Below are 23,195 nucleotides of genomic sequence, written 5' to 3'. Positions count from 1 at the left end.
TAAAATGATAATTTGTGCATCCTATCTGACAATTGCTGTTGAGAACAGGTTTGCCAGCATGGCATATGTGTAACTGGTCTATAAAACTGGATATGACGGCAGAGTAATGACAGGGTGGCTTTCCTTACACATTCCTCTGTGTGTAGTACATAGCATGTCAGTAAGTGAAGTCCAGAGCACAAGACATCCCCCACATAATACACACAGGAGGCGGATGTGACTGGCAGACATGATAATCTGGGCTCAGCCTGATACCCGGCTCTGCTGCTACTGCAGCACGTAAACAATCCAGGGCTGGCAGAGGCGGGGAGGCCGCTCATGTACATCACTGGTAGCCACCCACAGGGAGGGATCACCTTCTGTTTATGGACGCCTTTAAGTAGCAGCTTCAGTTAGAGGATCAAGCAGATGGTAAGGAACAGAAGAGCTGTATACTGAAGATGCCTTGTCCTCACAGCAGCCCGGCTGAGCCTCCTTATTATTGAGGAAGACTCTTACACTGTAGGATCTTTGGAGGATCTGGCACCTTGTTCATCTGTACACTGGCTTGTCCATTCAATGCTCTAAGAACACTGGTGTCAGTCCCTAAGTGTATCCTCACCCTCTAAGTGTCACCAGCCTGCTTTATCCAGTGACACTGAGGTCATCTGCTGAGTCTTCTCTGAACTCAGGACACAAGGCGCACAAGACTACAGCCTAAAGTCACTAAAGTCACCCAGCTATGGCATCATTGAAGTTATGGGACCATCTTCAGGCTGGTAGCTCAGAGGTGGACTGGTGTGAAGACAATTACAAGATTGTGCCCACCATTGCAGAGTTTTATAACACTGTAAGTATTAGACTATGCAACATTCTGTTTCCTTTGTTACCTTCACTTTGTCTATTTATTTATCCTCAAAGAGTAACTCACAATATTACTGCATAAAGTCTAGGACTGGGGAAGTTTCCATAGACAAGCAGATCATTTTTATGATATATGTGTATCTAGGGTGCTGAAATGATGTGCAGTGACATATATATATATATATATATATATATATATATATATATATATATATCACTGCAGATCATTATATATCAGATCATTATATATATAGTATGTAATATATATATATGTATATATATATATATATATATATATATGTATGTATATATATATATATATATATATATATATATATATATATATATATAGGCCACCTGTGTCTAAAGACATAGTGTAAGTCATAATGATGTGAAGATGGTTTAACAATGAACCTGACCTGGTTGTGCCTAAACCACCATCTCTGCTGCAGATTTGGGTTCACGATCTAGGCTTTAAATAATTTACATATTGGTAACTTCTAACGTGATTTTGAGGATATTTCTATGTGTAGAGGAATTTTGGGGTCTTGGTTATTGCCTACCATATACGAACATCATAAAGTAGGACAACGTCTTGTGTGAACTTAATTTATTATTTCACATATGTTAAAAGTCGTTTAATTAACACGCTGACTAATTTTGTCCACCAGCGCTTTCCGCTCACGTGAACACATCACATTTTACCAACCTTCTACCAGTGGTCACTGTTTATGCTGACATCCACTTGTAAGGCCACTTCTACTGTCAGGGCGGCTCTGAATACTTTATCTGTTTGCCTGGGTCAGTAGTTTTTCTCATTCTAACCTTGTTGATTTTCTCTTCATATATTAGAGCAACTAAACAATGGAAACAGCAACAAACCTTTAGAAGCAGAAGCAATATTAAGTGTACAATATTAACACCACCATCATATCTGCTGTCCTATTAATCATAACATTGTTATGATGGATTCATGCATTCACATGGCACATACACAGATACTTATGTTTCATAATTTCCTTCGCACTTACTCTCCTGAATTGTTATGCACCAGACAGACTCACACACATAATAATCAACCTTATGTCATTCAGTGCTCCTATGTCATTTCACATGATAGCTTGAGCTCTAGACCTTTTTGTAGACAACTTTGACTAAGCACTTCCTTCATTTATCACCCCCTCCACTGAATAGCATCCAATGCAGACAGTCCTGAAAATTTCAGCGCCAGAATACAGTTTTGTGGCTTTTCCGTCACTATGTCCATATTGCTATCTGTTCCCTGAAAAGTCTCTGCATAATGCAAATTAATTTTGATCTGTCTTAGATGCTGTGGTGTGAAGACCCTCTTTGTTCAGGGGTGGCATGCGTGTTGCTCGGGTCTTACTCCCTCCCTTGAGCTTATGCACCTGCCATGCCTGTGCACTGGTACCACCAGAGCTGTTCAGCAGTGGGATCCACATATAGTCCTCACTTATATCTAGGGGGCACAACCTGGAACAATAGGATAAGGGTATGTTCACATTTGGTCAGGCAGAAAAAAATCTAACTCAAAAATTTAAAGCTGTTGTTGGAAGCTGTTTTTGATGCAGATTCCAAAAATCTGCACCAAACTCTGCTTGAGGCTAAGGCCCTAGGCAGCGAATCGCTACAAATAAACACCCTAACAAATAACTAGCACTAAATAAAAAAATAACTTTTATTACTAATATTAAAATTATCTAAAACCATATAGAGAAGTAATAAAAAATCAAAAAGGGATTAATAGGAGTACAGGGACACATAATAAAAGGGATTTATCCTGGTCCCATAATATCTGGGACTGTATATCCTACAACCACACCCTAATTAGAAATGGTAACTATTATGAAGCCCCTGTACCCAAACAATTCTAAGGCATGAAAGGCAACAGAGAAATAACTGGTAGTTATATAATTCCCAATCTAGGAAATTCAACAATAATCATCCAAGTACAGGTGGATATAGATACAGAAACTCTGTCAAATGCAATTGGATAGATCCTCAAGAGGGTTACAATAGATTGAAGAAAAAGTATCAAGTCAAAGTATAACTCCCATATTTATCTAGGGTGTAGTCACTAATAAGCCCTGGAGCCCTTAAGATCTAGATTTTAAGGACACGTTGATCGAGGGTTTTATACTGACTGCCAGATTTGGAGTCGGGAAGGAATTTTTTCCCCTGAAATAGGGCAATTGGCATGAGCCTCATGAGGTTTTTTGCCTTCCCCTGGATCAACACTGTAGGGGATTGTAGGGTTATAGGTTGGACTTGATGGACTCATGTCTTTATCCAACCTCATCTACTATGTATGTAACTATGTAAGGTAAAGATTATCCATTCAGATGAGCATAGATGGCGATGGGGCCCCATTTAGACCTAGCTTAATGTGCTTTTGGGTTTAACCTTGTCATCTATACTCATCTGATAAATCCCTTTTATTATGTGTCTCTGAACCCCTATTAATCTCTTTTTGATTTTTTGTCACCTGTCTATATGGTTTCAACGATTGTAATATTAGTAATAAAAGTTAATTTTTATTTATTGCTAGTTATTTGTTAGTCGAGAATTGTAGCACTTAGTACCCTTTGTGTCTTTCTAAATAAACATCCTTTTATATCAATATGGAAAATGCCAGACTTTCCGTAGGTATAATTGACATGCTGTGATTTACAAAAAATGCAAGAGTTTTTGAAATCACGGCATTTATGCTGCAGATTTTTTTCTGCAATGCATGGATGGGATTAACCAGAGTCACATCCACTTTGCAGGTAATATAAAATTCAGCGTCTGCGGCTAAAACATTGCACTTTCACAATCTAAGGCCCCGAGCTAAAAGACTCCTAAATCTGCCTCCCATTCATTTCAATGGGAGTTTCAGGCAGAATCTGTCTGAAGAATGAGGAAGATGCTGCTTTTTTTTTTTGCTAGCTGAAAAAAAAAAATCACTTGCCTATTTCAGTCACTAATCAAATCCTAACAATAGAACTCTATTGCGAGGGCAGGGAAAGGAAAAGAGTGGCATCATGGGCTACTCAAAACAACTCTCAAATGATCTGAAAACAAAGATTGTTCAACATAGTTGTTCAGCGGAAGGATACAAAAAGCTGTCTCAGAGATTTAACCTGTCAGTTTCCACTGTGAGGAACATAGTAAGGAAATGGAAGACCACAGGGACAGTTCTTGTTAAGCCCAGAAGTGGCAGGCCAAGAAAAATATCAGAAAGGCAAAGAAGAAGAATGGTGAGAACAGTCAAGGACAATCCACAGACCACCTCCAAAGAGCTGCAGCATCATCTTGCTGCAGATGGTGTCACTGTGCAACGGTCAACTATACAGCGCACTTTGCACAAGGAGAAGCTGTATGGGAGAGTGATGAGAAAGAAGCCATTTCTGAAAGCACGCCACAGAGTCGCCTGAGGTATGCAAAAGCACATTTGGACAAGCCAGCTTCATTTTGGAAGAAGGTCCTGTGGACTGATGAAAAAAGATTGAGATGTTTGGTCATACAAAAAGGTGTTATGCATGGTGTCCAAAAAAAACCCCAGCATTCCAAGAAAAACACTTGCTACCCACTGTAAAATTTGGTGGAGGTTCCATCATTCTTTGGGGCTGTGTGGCCAATGTCGGCACCGGGAATCTTGTTAAAGTTGAGGTTCGCATGGATTCCACTCAGTTTCAGCAGATTCTTGAGAATAATGTTCAAGAATCAGTGACGAAGTTGAAGTTACGCCGGTGATGGATATTTCAGCAAGACAATGATCCAAAACACCGCTCCAAATCGACTCAGGCATTCATGCAGAGGAACAATTACAATGGTCTGGAATGGCCATCCCAGTCCCCAGACCTGAATATCATTGAACATCTGTGGGATGATTTGAAGCGGGCTGTCCATGCTCGGCAACCATCAAACTTAACTGAACTTGAATTGTTTTGTAAAGAGGAATGGTCCAAAATACCTTCATCCAGGATCCAGGAACTGATTAAAAGCTACAGGAAGCGACTAGAGGCAAAAGGAGGATCTACTAAATATTAATGTCACTTTTCTGTTGAGGTGCCCATACTTTTGCACCGGTCAAATTTTGGTTTAATGCATATTGCACATTTTCTGTTAGTACAATAAACCTCATTTCAATCCTGAAATATTACTGTGTCCATCAGTTATTAGATATATCAAACTGAAAGGGCTGCTGCAAACACCAAAATATTTAGAACTAAAAATGATTACGATTAATAGGGGTGCCCAAACTTTTTCATAGGACTGTACTCTCTATATTACAGCTGCTATTTATATAACTTTTATGTAGAGGTCGCCGGCATTAATTATTGTGCAGCACACCAAGTGAGTACCTCGCCTATTCTTTATTTAATTTAAAAGATGTTCCTCCCCTGTTCTGGTGGCTCAGACATGTAAATAGCCATTGTTAATATGTTTCGTCAATTGCTTAAAGTGCAGCTCCCTGTTATTATAATGAATTTAGAATTGCAGGAGTTATTGAAGCCTGCATTACTGGTTGTGTGTCTGCATTCATATGTCATAAATCACTTCTTCCTTACTATACACTTCAGTTATGTTTATTAGCAATAACAGGATTCTGTGTACGCCATAATAATAAAGGAATAGAAACATAAAACTGTTTGTGCTTAGTCATTTTACAATACTTGATAATAACTACATGTTCTATATAGAAACAATCACTGGGGCACAGCCCAAATCCATTAAAGGGATTCTACCACTAAAACACTTTTTTTTCTAGTTACCACGTCGGAATAGCCTTTAAAAAGGCTATTCGTCTCTTACCTGTGGAAGTGCTCTCCGCCGCGCCGTTCGTTCAAAATACCAGTTTGTACTGGTATGCTAATGAGTTCTCTCGCAGCGATGGGGGCGTCCCCATCGCAGGAGCAGCGATGGGGGCGTCCCCATTGCAGCTCGAAAACTGACCGCAGCGCCGCCTCTCTGGTCTTCGGTGTCCTCCCTTTGCTTCTTCAGCGTACTGTCGGACGCCTGCGCAGTACGCTCTGTTCGACGAAGATTGCCGAACGTACTGCGCATGCGCGAAATTGCGATCTCAGCCATAGTGCGGGCACCGAACTTTCGCGCATGCGCAGTACGTTCGGCAATCTTCGCCGAACAGAGAGCATACTGCACAGGCGTCCGACAGACGCTGAAAAGGCAAGGGGAGGACACCGAAGACCGGAGAGGCGGCGCTGCGGTGAGTTTTCGAGCTGCAATGGGGACGCCCCCATCGCTGCTCCTGCGATGGGGATGCCCCCATCGCTGCGAGAGAACTCATTAGCATACCGGTACAAACTGGTATTTTGACCGAACGGCGCGGCGGAGAGCACTTCTACAGGTAAGAGACGAATAGCCTTTTTAAAGGCTATTCCGACGTGGTAACTAGAAAAAAAAGTGTTTTAGTGGTAGAATCCCTTTAAATTCATTCCTATTGCCACAAGTCTATAAAATCCAACACCTAGCCATGCTGTCTGTATTTAGAAACATTTATGAACAAATGGCTTGCAGAGTCCCCTGAATTCCACTGTGTTACAGTAATAGGATGCTGTTATAGTAAGAAATAAGTTTGTGAAATTTACTTCCCTCCTAGATATTCTACTATCAGTTGTGAGTTGTATTATTGAAAAGTGGAAGCATTTAGGAACCACAGTAACTCATCTATGAAGTGGCAGACCGCATAAAATTACAGACCACAGAGAATAGAAGTGCATATTAAATAAAAGTTAGAAACTCTGGCAACTGAGGCATGAAGATCAGCACAAAGACTGTGTGTCAGGAGCTCCATGGCATGGGTTTCCATGTTTGCCAGCCTTATATCACCAAGCAAAATGATAAGCATCAGATAGAATGCTTTAATACATGTCGCCACAGTGGCTATAGAACAGCGGAAACATGTTCGAAGCAGTGATGACACTTCTCTATCTGACCGGCCTAGTCTGAGTTGGGTGAATACTAGGGGAACGATATGTGTCTGACTGCATTGTGCCAACGGTAAAATTAGGAGGAGGAGGGATAATATTATGGGATGGTTATTCAGGGGATGGCCTATATTCCTTAATTCCAATGAAGGGAAGTCTTAATGCTTCAGCATACCAAGATATTTTGAACAATTGTAAGCTTCCGACTTTGTGGAAATAGTTTGGGGAAGGCCTTTACCTATTCCATCATCACTGCTCCAGTGCACAAACAGAGGCGTAACTAATGGGGTATCAGCAATAGAGATGACGGCTTGCAACACTCTTGTAAAATTCAGTCTTTTAATTCATTCCATTAAAATATAGAGAAATCACACAAGAAAAAGTGCAACGAAAAAACAGAAAAGTGCAGCCATAAAAACGCTGACGCGTTTTGGGGTGTACTGACCCCTTAATCATAGCTGCACTTTTCTGTTTTTTCGTTGCACTTTTTCTTGTGTGATTTCTCTATATTTTAATGGAATGAATTAAAAGACTGAATTTTACAAGAGTGTTGCAAGCCGTCATCTCTCTTCACTTTGTTTGGATCGTCTACCTCCTGGGTCCGGAGGTCTGGTTTGGCACCTCTGAAGTTTCTACATTAGGCGGTAAGCCCACAGCCCATTGCCTCGGTATCAGCAATAGCAGCTGCCACTAGGCCCAGAACACTAGGAGGCCTGGCGGCAGCTTCTACCGCTGCAGATTTTTTTTTCTTTTTAATAGGCCGTTACCTGCAGGAGTAACTCCAGCAGGTAATGGGCCCCATTTACTTACTGATCCTGGCTCCTGCTCACTGCCACCTGCGCTTCCCTTTCTGCATATGTGGCTGTGAGCAGTAGCCAGGATCGGTAAGTGAGGTCACAGGCACTCAAACCCCACAAACACTATCATTATACTCGGGGGGGGTCTTTTCAGACCCCCGAGTATAATGATCACAGGCCCAGGGGAGGTGGGGAAACATAAAAAACACTGTTACTTACCTCCCCTGGCTCTGGAAAGCTTCAGGCCTACTTGGTGATGTCCCAGACATCAGGTTGGCTAGGCTTGCATCCTTTTGTGTCACGATGGGGGACCCATGTCAGAAGTTCACCACGGGGTACCACCATTCCTAGTTGTGCCACTGTTGATAAAGCAAGTTCCATAAAGACATGGTTGGATGAGATGGTGTGGAAGAATTTGATTGGTCCATACAGAGCGTTGACCTCAACCCCATCACCTTTGGACTACAATGGAGATTGCGAGCCAGGCCTTCTCCTCTAACATCAGTGGCTGACCTCACAAATATACTTCTAGCTGAATGGGCAAAATTTCCTACAAACACACTCGAAAATCATGTAGAAAGATGTGAAGCTTTCTACCTGCAAAGGCTGGTCCAACTCTATATTAATACCTGTGGATTAGGAATAGGATGTAAGATCTTTTGTAGCTGTAATGTGTAGGTGTCCCAATACTCTTGTCCATACAGTATAGGTAGTAGAATGTTTATTAGTTTTGTTGTCCATAATATATCTTTCTACCACATGCAACATTGAATATCATATCTAGTGCTCCTAGTACTACAACTACCTAGGACACCTTAAACCCTTCAACTTCATCTTCAGATACTAAATAACAATGCAGACAAAGAAAAATGATAAATTATTGTCTACAAATAGCTTCCTTTTTCCTCTTTGGTGAATCTTTTTCTGGCCTACTATAGTAGAAGCAGTGTAACTGCATATGTTATGGGTATTGTGATAGCCACGACATACAGTATCATTTGATATACCATACCTGTATACGCTGTTCTCTTTTACAATCTGCGGCTTATCATCCTACTGATCATCTTGGATATAAGTTAGCTCACATCTGGTTAATACATTGTAAACTTCTTTAAATACATTTATATAAAATGTAGCTTATAGTGCACATTGCTATCATTACAGTCAGATCCATATAATGCAGTACTTCTATTTAAACTCTAGGTGGAGCAATATTTAAGCGATGTCTCATAGAAGGATCATTTACTATCAACTAGGACATGATGAAAAGATTAGTTATTGCGCTCCAAAAATAATCGCATGGGCAAGTGAACAAAGTGTTCTGCCTCTGGTGTCTTCCATGTCGCCAGAACCACAGGAGTTACTTCTTGTGTTGATCAGAATTTGGCTTTATAACAGATCGCAGACAATTGATATCAATGTCAACACTTCCATGCATTTCTTCCTGCACAGTTAGCCTTAAGCAGTCTTAATAATCAAAGTCTTCTTTCTTAACAGTGACGTCAGTTTGTGTTGTGACTACTCTGCATTCTTGTTATGGAAAGAACCTTAGATTTAACATGACTGTATGCAACCATTATGTACTGTTTAGACTAATGGCACGAAAGGATTTTCATGCATTCCCATGCTTTTTTACATGTCTACAGTAATATTAAAGTTGCGTGTCAATATATATAGTTACAACCATTAGAAAACCATATATAGTGGATGCTAATGTTTATAAGTGCTGGTTATAAGAAGAGTAACATTGTGAAACTTTGACCCAAAGTACATCAAATAAAGTATTGTGAAGCATTTACTGTATATAAAGATCAATATAAAGCAAAGCTCAATCTTCAAGGGGTTGTCAAAGAATTGATACAATATGGAGATGTGGTGGCCACAGCAGATGATCAATGATGCTGCATCCTTTAGACCCCCACCAATGTGATACTGATGACCTATCATAAGGATAGGCCATCAATGTCAACCCTTGGACAAACATTTTAAGGTCCTGCGTAGCATCCTGCAGCAAAAAAAGCGAGAGAAACCACAGCAACAATGCTTTGCACAGAAAGTTTGCAGGGGTTTGCAGACTTTCTGCTTCAATTATACCTATAGGGAAACCAGCGGCATTTCTGTAGGTATAATTGACATGCTGTGATTTTCAAAATGTGACGGTTTTGGAAATGTAAGGGTGTCTGCTGTGCGTATTTTCCCATAAAGTGGTTATGGGAGTTGCTAGAATGCCACCCACTTTGTTGTTAATCTAAAACGCTAATAAAATATGAATACCAACTGTGTGAAATTTCAGAAACCTTGCATACTGCCTTCTGCTGGCCATTGTAACCTTTATATGATAATACTAACTGCACATTCAGAAGTGATAACATGTAGGGTTCAGCACAGTTCACTTTCTAAGGGCGCCTTCACATGATGTAACGCTCCGCTCATTTTGTCCATTTTACACGTGTAAAAATACACATGTAAAATGTAGCAAGCTATTGAGTTCAATGGCTTACGCGCGTATCACATTGAAACCAATAGGGAAAAAAGCAGCCAATTCATTTAAATGGGGAGCGCACGTATGCCGGCTCCCATTGAAATGAATGGGATCTGCTTTGTACGCGCTGATTCTGAACATGTTTTAACGTTCAGAATCAGTCAGCGTATACTCAGTGTGAATGCACCCTTTTAGGGCTCATTCACACTACGTATACTGAAGCTTATTCTGAACGTAAAACACATTCAGAATAAGCGGCGTATAAAGCAGCTCCATTCATTTCTATGGGAGCCGGCATACGAGCGCTCCCCATAGAAATGAATGGGCTGCTTCTTTCACTGCGAGCAGTCCCATTGAAGTGAATGGGAAGTGCCGGCGTGTACGGCTCGGCATGAGCAGAGCTTGCCGTATATGCCGGCACTTCCCATTCACTTCAATGGGATTGCTCGCAATGAAAGAAGCAGCCCATTCATTTCTATGGGGAGCACTCGCATGCCGGCTCCCATAGAAATGAATGGGAAGTGTTCGGCAGCCCTGCTGTAACGCCGGCGTGTACGGCTGTGATACACGCTGGCGTTACGTAGTGTGAATGCAGGCTGCTTTTATATGGCAATGTTTGGTCACTGATTTTGTTCAGTGTTTGTGAGCTAAAATTAGGAGTGGAGACTACACAGAGATCAGGTATAACAGAAATATTTGTACCTCTTCTGTGTTTTTAACCCACACCTAGTTTTGGCACACAGTCACTTATGAAAATCACTGACCAAACGTTGACTGTGTGAACGCCCCCTTAGTGAGAAAAATACATAGCTACTTTACCATAGCTAAGCTGTGCAGAGCTTGCACTGCAAAATTGAGGTACTAAATTGTTTAATAGGCTCATAGGGTTAGCAAATACAGAATTATTGTTACATATTCATTGAATTAATATAATTTTTGCTATAAGTTAAATTGTTAAGAAAATTGGCATTTGCCCTAGAAAGGACAAATCTCTCACTGGATTGTTCAGTGCTGCCTGTGGCACAGTTCGGCTAAGGCCCCATGTTGCGGAAACGCAGCTTTTTATTGTTGCAGATTTTGTTGCGGATTTATGAGCCAAAGCCAGGAGTGGATTAAGCAGAAGGTAGAAGTATAACTACTTCTTATGCTAGGTTTACACTAGCGTTCGGGTCTCCGTTCTCAGCTTTCCGTCTTCTGCATGCAAAGCTGTCAGAGCGTGTCCGGCCGTTAGCGGTGGTGAGCGTTTTATGCTGTCCGCCGCAAAACCGTTTTTTTAAAACCGGACACAGAGTACTGCATGTCCGACTCTGTGTCCGATTTTAAAAAAACAGTTTTGCAGCGGAGAGCATAAAACGCTCCCCGGCCGGACATCTTTCAAACCCATTCGGGTGAGAAAGACTCCTGCAGGTTTCTGTCTCCTGCCTCTGTTTTGTGCAGGAAACGGAAACCTGCATAACGGAGACCTGGGCGCAGATGTGAACAAGCCCTTATATATTCCCATTCCTTTTGTAGTCATTCTTGGCTTTGGCTCAAAAAACTGCAGCAAAATCTGCAACAAAAACAGCTGCATTTCCGCAACATGGGGTCTCAGGCTTCAGCTGACGTTTGATGCTCCATTCCTTTCCACACATTCTCTTATTGGTTCTGTTTTAATATTTCTTGTTCTTTTTTATTTCCTTTATATTTATTTAGCTGCATCACTCTTGGATATTTTATTTGGAATTTCTTTTTTATATTATAGATCAGCAACATTTTGTTTTTTGTGCTGCCACCCATATGCATGTGCCTATTCCGTCAATATGCAACTTGCTTCAACAGTGGGATATATTTAATATGGGCATTGCTCGTAGTGGTTGGTAAGTGTGACGTTGGGTGTCTTTTAAACATGACGCATAAGGGAAAGAATTCTTATCTGTATCCTGTATGGTGCATTACAGCTAAGCACATATGCCTGGACTAAGATCAGTAGAACACAAAGACAGATTAGTGTTTACATCCTGGACTTCAGTACGTAAAATTCCAGTAAAACAATTGCTTTCACACTGTCTGCTCAGAAGTTCCGGGTATTGTCAGACTCTGACCAAAGTACATGCGACATATGACATTCAAGTAGGTTATGTTCTTTTTCATGAACACAGTTACATCACTGTATATTTTTTGTATTGTTTTCCTTTATGAAAAAGTATACAGTTCCTATTTTTTGTACTGAACTATATACTTTCATACATAGCATATAACAGTAGTGCCATTACAGGGAATGTATTGACACAAAATTACCTATTTTTAAAACAAGACTTTGTGGTAAGGTTTTTAAAATTCTCCATGTTATTATCAATATTTAAAAAAACAAACAAACAAAAAAAAAAAAAAACCCAAAATCCTAAAAATCCTGCAAGTCTGACTCTGGCCACTAAACTAAATTATATGCTCAGAAATGTTTTAGAATTCTTTGCAGTAGTCCGCTCTCTTGTCAGCACACTGATGATCTCATCTATCATGTACATGTGGATAAGACAGAATCCATTAGTTTCAATACATGATATCACATCTTATCTACTTCCCTCTCTGCACAGGTCACAGGACATGCCTAGAAAGCTCTCCCATAGAAGTCAATAGTGTCTGATCCAGACCATTGAGTCTGTGGTTCATGGTCCATCTCCAGGAAAAAAGGAAGTCACAAACTATTTCAGGGCCCATGCACACAAATGTGTGCTATCCGGATTCCTCTATGCCGCAAAACTTAGGACAGGTCCTATTCCTGTCCGGTTTTGCAACTGTGCTCGCTGGCCTCAATGAAACTCTGCCGAAGTCTCTGTTGAAACCACCAAAAATTGATGGAGAGAAAAGAGGACTTTTATCTCCGCCTGTTTCAATTTTGAAATGGCAGACACCCAGTGGATCCCATTATAGTCAATGGCAGACCCAAACAATAGAGAGATGGGCACAAATATGTGAACCTAGCCGTAGTGGCAAGAGTTGGATTCTTGAATAAATATATTTAATATAAAAACGTGATATAAATGATAGGTAGAGATGAGCGAACACTGTTCGGATCAGCCGATCCAAACAGCACGCTCCCATAGAAATGAATGGAAGCACCTGGCACGCAGACTTTGCTGGCGGCCGGCCGCTTAACCCCCCGCATGCCGGCCGCTTCCATTCATTTCTATGGGAGCGTGCTGTGAGCGTGCTGTTCGGAATGGCTGTTCCGAACAGTGTTCGCTCATCTCTAATGATAGATGACCTGGAGACACTTTCACTTTAAGAACAATTTTCATTTAGGTTGATATCATTAAAGAGGTTTACGACATTTTAACATTGAGGGTGTCACCAACCCCTAAAAAAAAGGCAAATTCCAGGTCCCATTGCACTTACACAGTCCAATGTCTGCTACTGAAGATCAGCCTAATTAAAGGGGCTCTATCATTGAGAAAAGTCATTTTTAACTAATCACATCCTTGCATAGCCTTTAGAAATGCTACTTCACAATTACCTTTTGTATGTAAATTGCCTCAGGGCTTGTTCACATCTGCACCCGGTCTCCGTTCTGTAGGTTTCCGTTTCCTGCACAAAACAGGCAGGAGATGGAAACCTGCCGGCATACTTCAAGCCCATTCATTTGAATGGGTTTGAAAGATGTCTGGCCGTGAGCGGCGGTGAGCGCTTTATGCTCTCCGCCGTAAAACCGTTTTTTTTTAAATCAGATACAGAGTCAGACATGCAGTACTCTGTGTCTGGTTTAAAAAAAAAACGGTATAAAACGCTCACCGCCACTCACGGCCGGACCCGGTCTGACAGGTTTCCGTCTTCTGCATGCAGAAGACGGAAACCACAGAACGGACTGCCGAACGCTAGCGTGAACCTAGCGTCAGTGGTTTTTGAATAAGTCCATTTTTATTCATACGCTAATGAGCTTCCAGCCAGCTCAGGAAGTTCCCAGCAGCCTCCTCTCTGCTATTATCTCCTATGTGTATGAGCAAACAGGAAGCTGAGTCATCAGCAGCAGCAGCCTGTGCTGTATACACCCATAGGAAACAATAGCAAAGAGGTGCATGATGTATCGTGCACCAGTCTAATTAGCATATGAATAAAAACAGACTTATTTAAAAACCACTGAGGCAATTTATATACAAAAGGTAGGTGTGGAATAGCATTTCTAAAGGCTATTCAAGGATGTGATTAGTTAAAAATGACTTTTCCCAATGATAGAGTCCCTTTAAATAACTGTTGTATACAATCTCTACCGTTGGAATATACTTGTGGGTTTGTACTTTATGTACTGCCTCACAAGTTCCCCGATGCAGTCTGCGGTAGAATGCTAAATCTGAGCCTTGGGGTTTCTGGCATGGATTAACTCAAACAGTGGGCCCAAGTCGTTTCAGAACTAATTCTGCCTTGAATGATGCTTCTGCTTTCTGCACTCTGAAAAAAGAAGCAATCGTCATTGCCTCAAAATAATAACAATGGAAGGCTGAGTAGTGCCATTGTGAGACAGAGGACTGCTTAAAAATTCCTCTGTGTGAACAGACCCTAAAGCTTCATCGGCATGAGATTTACTAATAGTCAGACAGTTTAAACTCCTACAGGCAGCTTGAAAATGTTGCAGATTTATCACAATGACTGATGCTGGATGTTATATCTGACATATGTGTAGTTTTTGCCTGAGAATCCACATCCACATGTTTAGCAAATTGAAACATTTTATCCCAAACTAGATGCGTTTACACCAGAGTCTAGTTCTAACCTCAATTGTAAATGTGGGAATTTGACTGCAGTTCTGCTTAAGGACACCTTTGTTGTTGCCCTCAATAAACGTAGCCTTAGGTAGTTACAAACGTACCGATTTACAGTGGTCTGTCATTTACATGCTAAGGGTAAGTTCACACGGGGTTTTTTGGTCAGGATTTTGAGGTCATATCCGCCTCAAAATGCTGAACAAAAAGACGGCTCCCATTGAAATAAAATTGAAATCAGAACAAACGGCTCCCAGAAAAAGAGGTGACATGCTCATTCTTTCAGGCGGATTCACCTCACAACATCCGCCTGAAGACACTCCCTCTCGACTAGGCCCATTCATTTGGGTACTAATCCGGAGCGGAGTGCGCGACTGGATGCTGGTACACTGCACTGGCATCCAGTCGCAGCTAACCGTATTTTGGACCGGAACCTGAAGCAGTTTTCGCCTCAGGTTCCGGTCCAAAAAACCCAGTGTGAACTTACCCTAATCTAGTTTTAGAGAATTTACATCTTAGTTCTTGCAGTGCGAGTCCATTGCTACCACTCCCGTTTCATACCTGTCGCTGATTGACAGATTTCCACCTATACTATGCATAAGTAGTACGCTCATTGGGGGCAGCATAAAGGTACCCTTTAAGCTATAAACAGATTCAGTCATTCACTCTGTTCATGTTAATATTTAAACATGTCTGTTTCAGATCCATAGTTAAACTACTATATTTGTTCTTTATTTATATAGGAATTGGGTCAGTTTACTTCCATGCAACTCTCAGTTTCGTGGGACAGATGCTGGATGAGTTGGCCATCTTATGGGTATTAATGTCTGCATTAGCTATGTGGTTTCCTAAAAGACACCTTCCACGAATTTTCCGTCATGATAGGTAGGTAACAGCTTAGAGTTTAAGGAAAACTTTTACATTTACATTCCATGTATCTCCTACTTGTATGCATTTACAGACAACAGTGCAACTATAAGGGTTGGTTCACACTAGCGCTTGTATTCCGTCGAAGTCGAATGGAGTCGAAAGGAGTCGAATGGAGAGCCCCCCCCCCCCGGATGGAATCCAATCGCAATTGCAAGTGATGTGCTGTCAAAGCACACGGACCCCATAGACTATAATGGGCTCCGTGTGCTTGCCACACAGTGCCTACACGAATGATTCAAGTGGGCAGAGCGCGGCAATCACACGGAGCCCATTATAGTCTATGGAGTCCGTGTGCTTTGACAGCACATTGCTTGCAATTGCGATTGTATTCCGTCCGGGGGGTCTCCATGCGGACTCCTTCCAGACGGAATACAAGCGCTAGTGTGAACCAACGCTAAGGTATTTGGTTCATGCTAGGGGTGGACACTTATAGCTAAGGCACCCTGTGCAAGAACAGTTATATGCATCTTATAAATGTTAGTCATGATGATCATAGGCTTAGTCATTTACCTGCATATACCTAATAGTAATAGACAGTAGAAAGCTATTGTTAGGCCCCATGTAGTGAGCTGCAGCAAAAAAACACTGCATAGTTACTGACACGCAGAGGCAGCTGGATTGGCTGTTCGGTGCATGGTGCGGTTGTTGGACCTCTACTGATTTAATACTGTTGATTGGTCATTAGTATAAAAGATGCTATTGGGACCACAAAACCCCTTTAGGCCAAGGCCCCACATAGCGGGCTGTAGCAGCGCTGCTTCAATTATAATTATAGAGAAACTGCTTAATTAACACGCTGCCCCGCCTAAGACTTATGCCCCATGTTGTGAAAACGCATTGTTTTTTTGTTTCAGATTTTGATGTGTTTTTTTAGCCAAAAAGAGTGGAATTAACAAAAAGTAAATGTCTCAGTGTTTCCTTTACATTTTCCATTGCTTTCTTTGTAGCCATTCCTGACTTTGGGTTAAAGTTGTTTGCACAGAATAAATAGTAGCTGCATTTGCTAAATGATGAACGTCTTTTGTCGTAGGTCAAGATTTAAAGCAGTTGTTGGAATTCTCTCTGGAATCACCACAGTTTTAGCGTTCGTCAAACCTGTCATCAATAGTATATCCCTAATGACTCTGGGAATACCTTGTACAATTCTGCTTATTATTGAGCTTAAGAGGTGAGTAACTTTGCAGGGCTAACTTAAAATGTCATTTTTATTGTTATTTTGTATAAAAACAGCTGGAAAAACCCAATCAAAGATATTAAAATAAAAACAGCACGTTTCCTCTGCTAGTGAACCGAGATACGATGGACTGGGTTATAGTACATGTATGGATTACCTGAGCAGGGCAGAAAGGATTAGTACTCATGCTATTATGTCAATGTACAACATTCCTAAAGGTAAAGGGAGTGCTCACCTCCAAAAACAGTGGCTCAGAATATGACCTGTCCATATAGAACCTTAGTAAACCCTTAAATAAATTAGCAATAAATTGGGGCAACTGAGGCAATAAAACCTTAAAAGAATTGCACTACAAAGACAATTATCCCCTATCCCCAGGAGAAGGGAAACGTGTCAGATCATAGGGGTCCAACTTCTGGGACTCCTAGTGATCAAGAGAACAAGACACCAAAAGTTCCACTGTTTTCTCCTTGTAACTGGACCTCTGGTGGGCTTGTGTGACCATCGCCCCATTCAGTTCAATGTAATGTTGGAGATCTGAAAGTTACAGGGGAATATTCAGTCTGTAGTTTTCCCAAAGTCCCAACAGTTGGAATCAGCCCCATCCAAAGGATAGGGGACAAGTGTATTGTGGCACAACACCTTTAAGTAATCATGTTACTGGTTAGATAGCATCCAGATAGCGTCTGACAGTCTCACAAATAGTAATAAATAAAATTATATAAAGGTCAAAATTAAAGTGTACAAATGAATAATAAGCATGTTATTCAAGGTTCAAATGTAACAAAATGATCCGCAGATTCTCCCAATGTGTTATACTTTTAGGCAGTTCATGAAGGAACAATAACTAGTTCAATGCTTTACACATGTTAATTTATGTTTATGGATCAAATAGTGTATCAGGTCTGAATAGGAGTTATGGGTAGTAACATGAATCAGCTGAACCTTATAGGTGCTCTGAATGGCGACTAGAGGTAAGACATACCTAAAATGGAGTTAATGGACTCTTCACTAGAGCAACGTCTGAGCATGTTGAGTGAATGTCTCCCTTAGATATGCCTTATGGATGTATGTACGAGTCTGAGTTAGAACTGCACATGTGTATCTCTGATCTTTTCATAGTCTGGCAATAAAACTAAATGCTGCAAGATGATCACCAGTCAGTGAGTTTTTCTGGGATTGGTTGCAATATGTTCTGTTAGAAAAAGTTCTTGGAAGTACACAGTACCGTGTGCAAAAACTACTCGAAAAATCTCAACTAGGGAGCCCCAAAGAAATGAATCTGAAATGAAAAAATAGAAATGAGTAATTGAAAGGGTAAAAAATGGTGAAAAGGACATGGAAAGAATTTTGGTGGAAGAGACACAACAGGCACTTCTGTCAAGGTTGGAGAACCAGGCACCATAACCCAGGACGTCCTCCATTTTACATACCTATAAATAAGGTCTGTTCTGGTTCTGGTATTTGGTCCTGCAATTTTGTCATAGAAGCAGGAAGGACTAGAAAAATGTTGAAATATGGAATATGTGTGGACGTCTTAATTTAAGCTATCTTCACTTCTCCATAAGGAAGAGAAAATGGAATTCTCAATGAGGACAGATCTGTCATATGAAGGAACCAAATGGATCCTGATGGACACTAATCCCTATAACGGGGTCTGTTGGTATTGGTATGTTCTGCTGCCCGTGATTTTTCTTGTTGAAAGTGCACGGCATGCAGATTAGATTTTAGATATTCGATATTAGATTTTAGGCTCCTAATGGAACTCTGAATGCAGATGTGACTGAGGCCTGAACTTTTTTGTGGTTTCTATGTTTCTTATCAGTCACATCTTTTGAAACATTTCAGGATATGAGAAAACAAAGAAATGATAATTAAATATATTCTCCTATAAATGACATCTTTATTTATTGTCTGGGCTCATAAAACAGGTTACAGAGTAAAAAAAAATCAATAACAAGCACGCATGGCATGACATAGAAGGATTGCTGGTGAATCTTTAGGCGGCAGTCTTCCTCTGTGTACAATGTTGTAGACGCTGATAAATGGTGCCGTTCAGCACTGTCATTGTTCACAAACATGTGGCCTCTCATTTCCTAGAAAAGTGACATCTCATCCTTCATGCTGTCCGTCTTACGTAAAACGTCAGGCGTTGCTTTCACTAGACACCCTTGTCAGAATTCTCTACACATATAGTTTGATTTTTTTCTGCAATGAACATTTATATGGTTTGTCGGCATAAGGGACTGTGTACACAAAAAAGGGCACATATAGTGTTTCTTACTCTCATTCCTATAGAGGTCTGCAGGGTCTTATTTGTAGCCCCTTTTTCTAGATCCCATATCAGTTCCGGGCTGTTCTGTGATGCTCTAACTGGGTTGTGTTATAATATGTAAATGGATTTCACAATCTACTTTCTTGTCCGCATGATTTGTGTGGGCAGCGCGCGGCAAGTAGACGGACCCCATTATAGTCTATGCACAGCACTTGCAGTTGCGTTCGGTATTCCTTTCGGGGGGGTCCCCATGCAGACTTGCCGAACGGAATACTGAACACAGATGTGAACCAAGCATAAAGCTGAAGACACGTTGAGTTTTTGTTGCTTTTTTGTGCAGCTTTTTGAGCCAAAGCCAGTAGTGAATCCTGCTGAATCCGTTCCATTCATTTCTATGGGCCCATACACACAGCCATACCCTTTGACATTCTGTTAATGGGAATAATTTTTCTTGATTCACTCATTTCTATTATTATTTATTTAATAACACTGATCTTTAACCACTTCACTATGTGCCTTCATTACTTTGCTATCTTATAGGTGTGACAACATGAGAGTTTACAAGTTGGGACTTATGTCTGGCTTTTGGTGGATGTTGGCATTAGTCTGCTGGATCAGTGATAAAGCATTTTGTGAAGTGTGGGCTCATTTTAACTTCCCTTACCTCCACTGTGTATGGTAAGTAGCGTAGTCATTGGATTGATAACAATAAGAAATGCGTGGTGATTGTTTTTTAGGGATAGCTTATGGGCCTATATGTAGCAGCAAGCACCGAAAATGCCAGGTCCACGGCTATATTTCAAAGCCTTTTCAAGGGAATCTGCCAACACCAAATGTTTTCTAAGCCACTTATACAATGGTGTAGGGCCCCTTAGTAAGATAGTGAATATACTTTTCTGGTATGAAAGTGCAGGCCTGCTGCAGAGAAAATCACCAATATGTTTAGTGTCCTATGACCTAATGGACCCTTAAAATGTAGCTAAACTTTTGGACAACTTTTGATTTTCTGGTAGTATCTGTGCCATTAATACATTTTGTAATATACTTAATTAACACATTTTGGATCCTTTATGTGAAATCCTGCATCCTGAGTATGGACTTGGAGAACGGGGTTGTGACATGTATAGAAAAAATGAGGATAAAGGAAGGTCACTTCAGTTATATCATGGACATTATGAAACGTACTTGGTCATATGGAAAAGGAGATTCACTTCTTTCATATGACAACAAGTTCAAATTATTTCCTGAGATACATCTGGTTAAAAACACAGCCAGCTTTAGGATATTTATTTGCAGCTGTACAACATACATGATATAAAAATCCCAATCCTGACTTTTTACACAGCCGCATACTCCAAACCCAAAATCCATACACCTCAGCAGAAACAGCTATCAATATAGAAGCCAGGGAAAGAGTGAAAAATGCAGGATTTTACAGAAAGGAGCCAAAATGTGTTAATAAAGCATATGACAAAATTTATTTATGACACAATTACTGCCAGAAAATCAAAAGTTGTCTGAAAGTTTAGTTACGCTTTACGTTGTCAAACTACCTATGGGTGGCAGTAGAGAGTCAGTTTTTTTTTCCTGATACACATAGGCTTATAATATTCACATCACTACAGTTACCATTATCGCTGACTATAATGAATTTAGGTCTGTTATTAATATGAACCATTGCTCGGCTCTTATCATATTCTGTGACGGCCTCTTTGCTTAGGAATTTATTGTGATAGATGGAATTGATTCTTCAATCTTATCAAAGGAATTTTCCAGTGTGAAATGAAACCTATAAATGAATGTGTGATGAGCTACAGACCAGGCCTTTTTATGGATAATAAATAAAGAAGTGTATGGGATTGAGAAGTTTATTACGTTTCTTATATCTTGCAGGCACATTCTCATCTGTCTGGCTGCTTATCTTGGCTGTGTCTGCTTTGCTTACTTTGATGCAGCATCTGAAATTCCAGAGCAAGGACCTGTGATTAAATTCTGGCCAAGTGAAAAGTGGGCTTTTATTGGGGTCCCGTATGTCAGCTTACTGTTCGCTCACAGGAAGTCACCTGTGAAAATTACATGAACTCCATCAGTGCAATGATGAACATGAAGATCCTTCTGCGGTGCAATCTCCTTGAGAACTTAGCAGGCATTCTTCACTGCCGTGTGTCTCATTAGGGACTAATAATGACAGACTTGTCTTATTTTAACACTCCTAATAGGTTAAGTCCTTCCTTGCTGCCAAAATGACAAGAAAAGAATTTGCCTCCTATAAGTACAGTTCTTTTCAGAGAATCTTATTTATTGACACATTTTCCTATTCCTATAGTAATATATCCTGCATTAAATGATAGCTTTTCTCTATGGCACTGGTGACATGCAATTTCATAGATGTCTATATATCTGTCATATGGAGATGGGAAGAAAATGCTTGTATGCTATTCCAATCAGGACTATAAATATTGTATATTGTGGTGCGTCGGGTAACTGGCATCTGTGATATAATGGAAGTGTAAAAGTCCAGACAAAGGATTGTGCAGTTCGGAGAAGCGGATGTACAGTATGTTAAGATGAGGCTCAAATTGCTTATTAGCGTTAAATGTTCCATAGTAATTTATTTTTTCAATTTTTTAGAAGGTTAAATATTTCCCAAGGGTGGCGCGATCCCCAAGGCCTCCTGCACACGACTGTAGTGTTTCTGCTGTCCATAAATACTGATCAGCAATCCACAAAAAACATGTCAGTATATCATCAGCCATCACAAATCTGCAAAATAACTTGTATAAATCCGCTACACTTGTCTGTGCCATAAATGTGGACGAATATTGGACAAGCTTCAGAATTTGCAGACCCCTTGCTGATGTGTGTATGTGCCCTTAGAAATGTATGGGTCTGCATTTTCATCTGTAATTCCGTGATCTCGGGCAAAGTTACGGTCGTGTGCGTGGGGCCTGATAGATTGTGGGAAATAAATTTATCAGATTGTAAAGCTGCTTTGTACAGTATTTCACACCAAAGTATTGTATATTATTCCGTTGGATAAAGTCATTTTTCATAAAGGCATTGTTATACATATATATTGTATCAACTCAATTGTATTACAGTAAATTCTCAGGTTTGTAGCTTTAGGCTTTGTCCACATATGTGTTCTGCCAGGGTTATTATACTAGCATAGTTTCCAGAATGATTCACAGTGATGTGCACCAAGGTTCACTGGTATCCATCTGCAAATGCATATGGCATAGTTACATTTTTTATAATATTGACAAAAAAGACTTTCCAGTATAAACAGTGTCTCTGACAAGACATACATGTTTGTTTTCTGCAATGGTATTACGTTTAGGAAAGCAATATCTAAAGTATGTCTAAGTACAGTATTGTGCAAATGTTTTAGGCTTGTGAGAAGTGTTAATAGTTTATTTTTTGTAAATTAACATTAACCCCTTCCTGCTGATGGCTTTTTTTCAGTTTTTGTTTTTGACTCTCCTTCTTCCAAACCCCATGAATTTCTTATTTTTCCATTCTCAGAGTCACATGACGGCTTCATGTTTGAGGGACAAATTATTCTTCATAACGGCACCATTTATTATTTTGTACAATGTACTGGGTGGAATTTCACGAAAAAGCGCATTTGTGCGACTTTCTTATGGGCTTCATTAACTCTGCAACGAAAATGAGATGTCACCTGTATTCTATGTTTCGGTACGATTCCATGGATACAAAATGCATATAGTTTTATTTCCATTTTAAACCGTTAATAAAAATCCAAAACTTGGCAACACTTTTTTTCTTTCTTAAACTCGGCATATTCTGACATCTTTTTTATATTTCCATGTACAGGTATACATAGACTGTCTTTTTTTTGTGGGGCCAGCTGCAAAACAGCAAAAAAACGGCGGTACAGCACTTTTGATTTTTTTTTCCCACTACAGTGTTTGCCATGCAAGAAAAATGTTTTTAGAAGTTTGTAGACCGAGTGTTCTTGTACACAGGGATACCTAATGTGTATAATG

General features: G+C 40.3%; 1 protein-coding gene across 2 annotated transcripts; it reads left to right on the top strand.

Annotated features, from left to right (window-relative positions):
• The first annotated feature begins 345 nt into the window (after positions 1 to 345).
• Positions 346 to 22,647, top strand: ACER2 (alkaline ceramidase 2). Of its 2 annotated transcripts, XM_075279770.1 has the most exons (6): positions 346 to 829; positions 11,815 to 11,929; positions 15,550 to 15,691; positions 16,767 to 16,904; positions 19,726 to 19,863; positions 21,079 to 22,647. In XM_075279770.1, the coding sequence occupies exons 1-6, from the start codon at positions 722 to 724 to the stop codon at positions 21,263 to 21,265; spliced, it is 828 nt and encodes a 275-aa protein (XP_075135871.1). In that variant the 5' UTR covers positions 346 to 721; the 3' UTR covers positions 21,266 to 22,647. The 2 variants fall into 2 exon arrangements, with proteins under 2 accessions (XP_075135871.1, XP_075135881.1); XM_075279780.1 differs by lacking the exon at positions 16,767 to 16,904.
• Positions 22,648 to 23,195: the final 548 nt, after the last annotated feature.

Source organism: Leptodactylus fuscus, chromosome 1 (assembly GCF_031893055.1).
Source record: "Leptodactylus fuscus isolate aLepFus1 chromosome 1, aLepFus1.hap2, whole genome shotgun sequence".
NCBI lineage: Eukaryota > Metazoa > Chordata > Amphibia > Anura > Leptodactylidae > Leptodactylus > Leptodactylus fuscus.
Note: the sequence above shows the minus strand (reverse complement) of the source record. Positions and strands in the feature narration are given on the sequence as shown.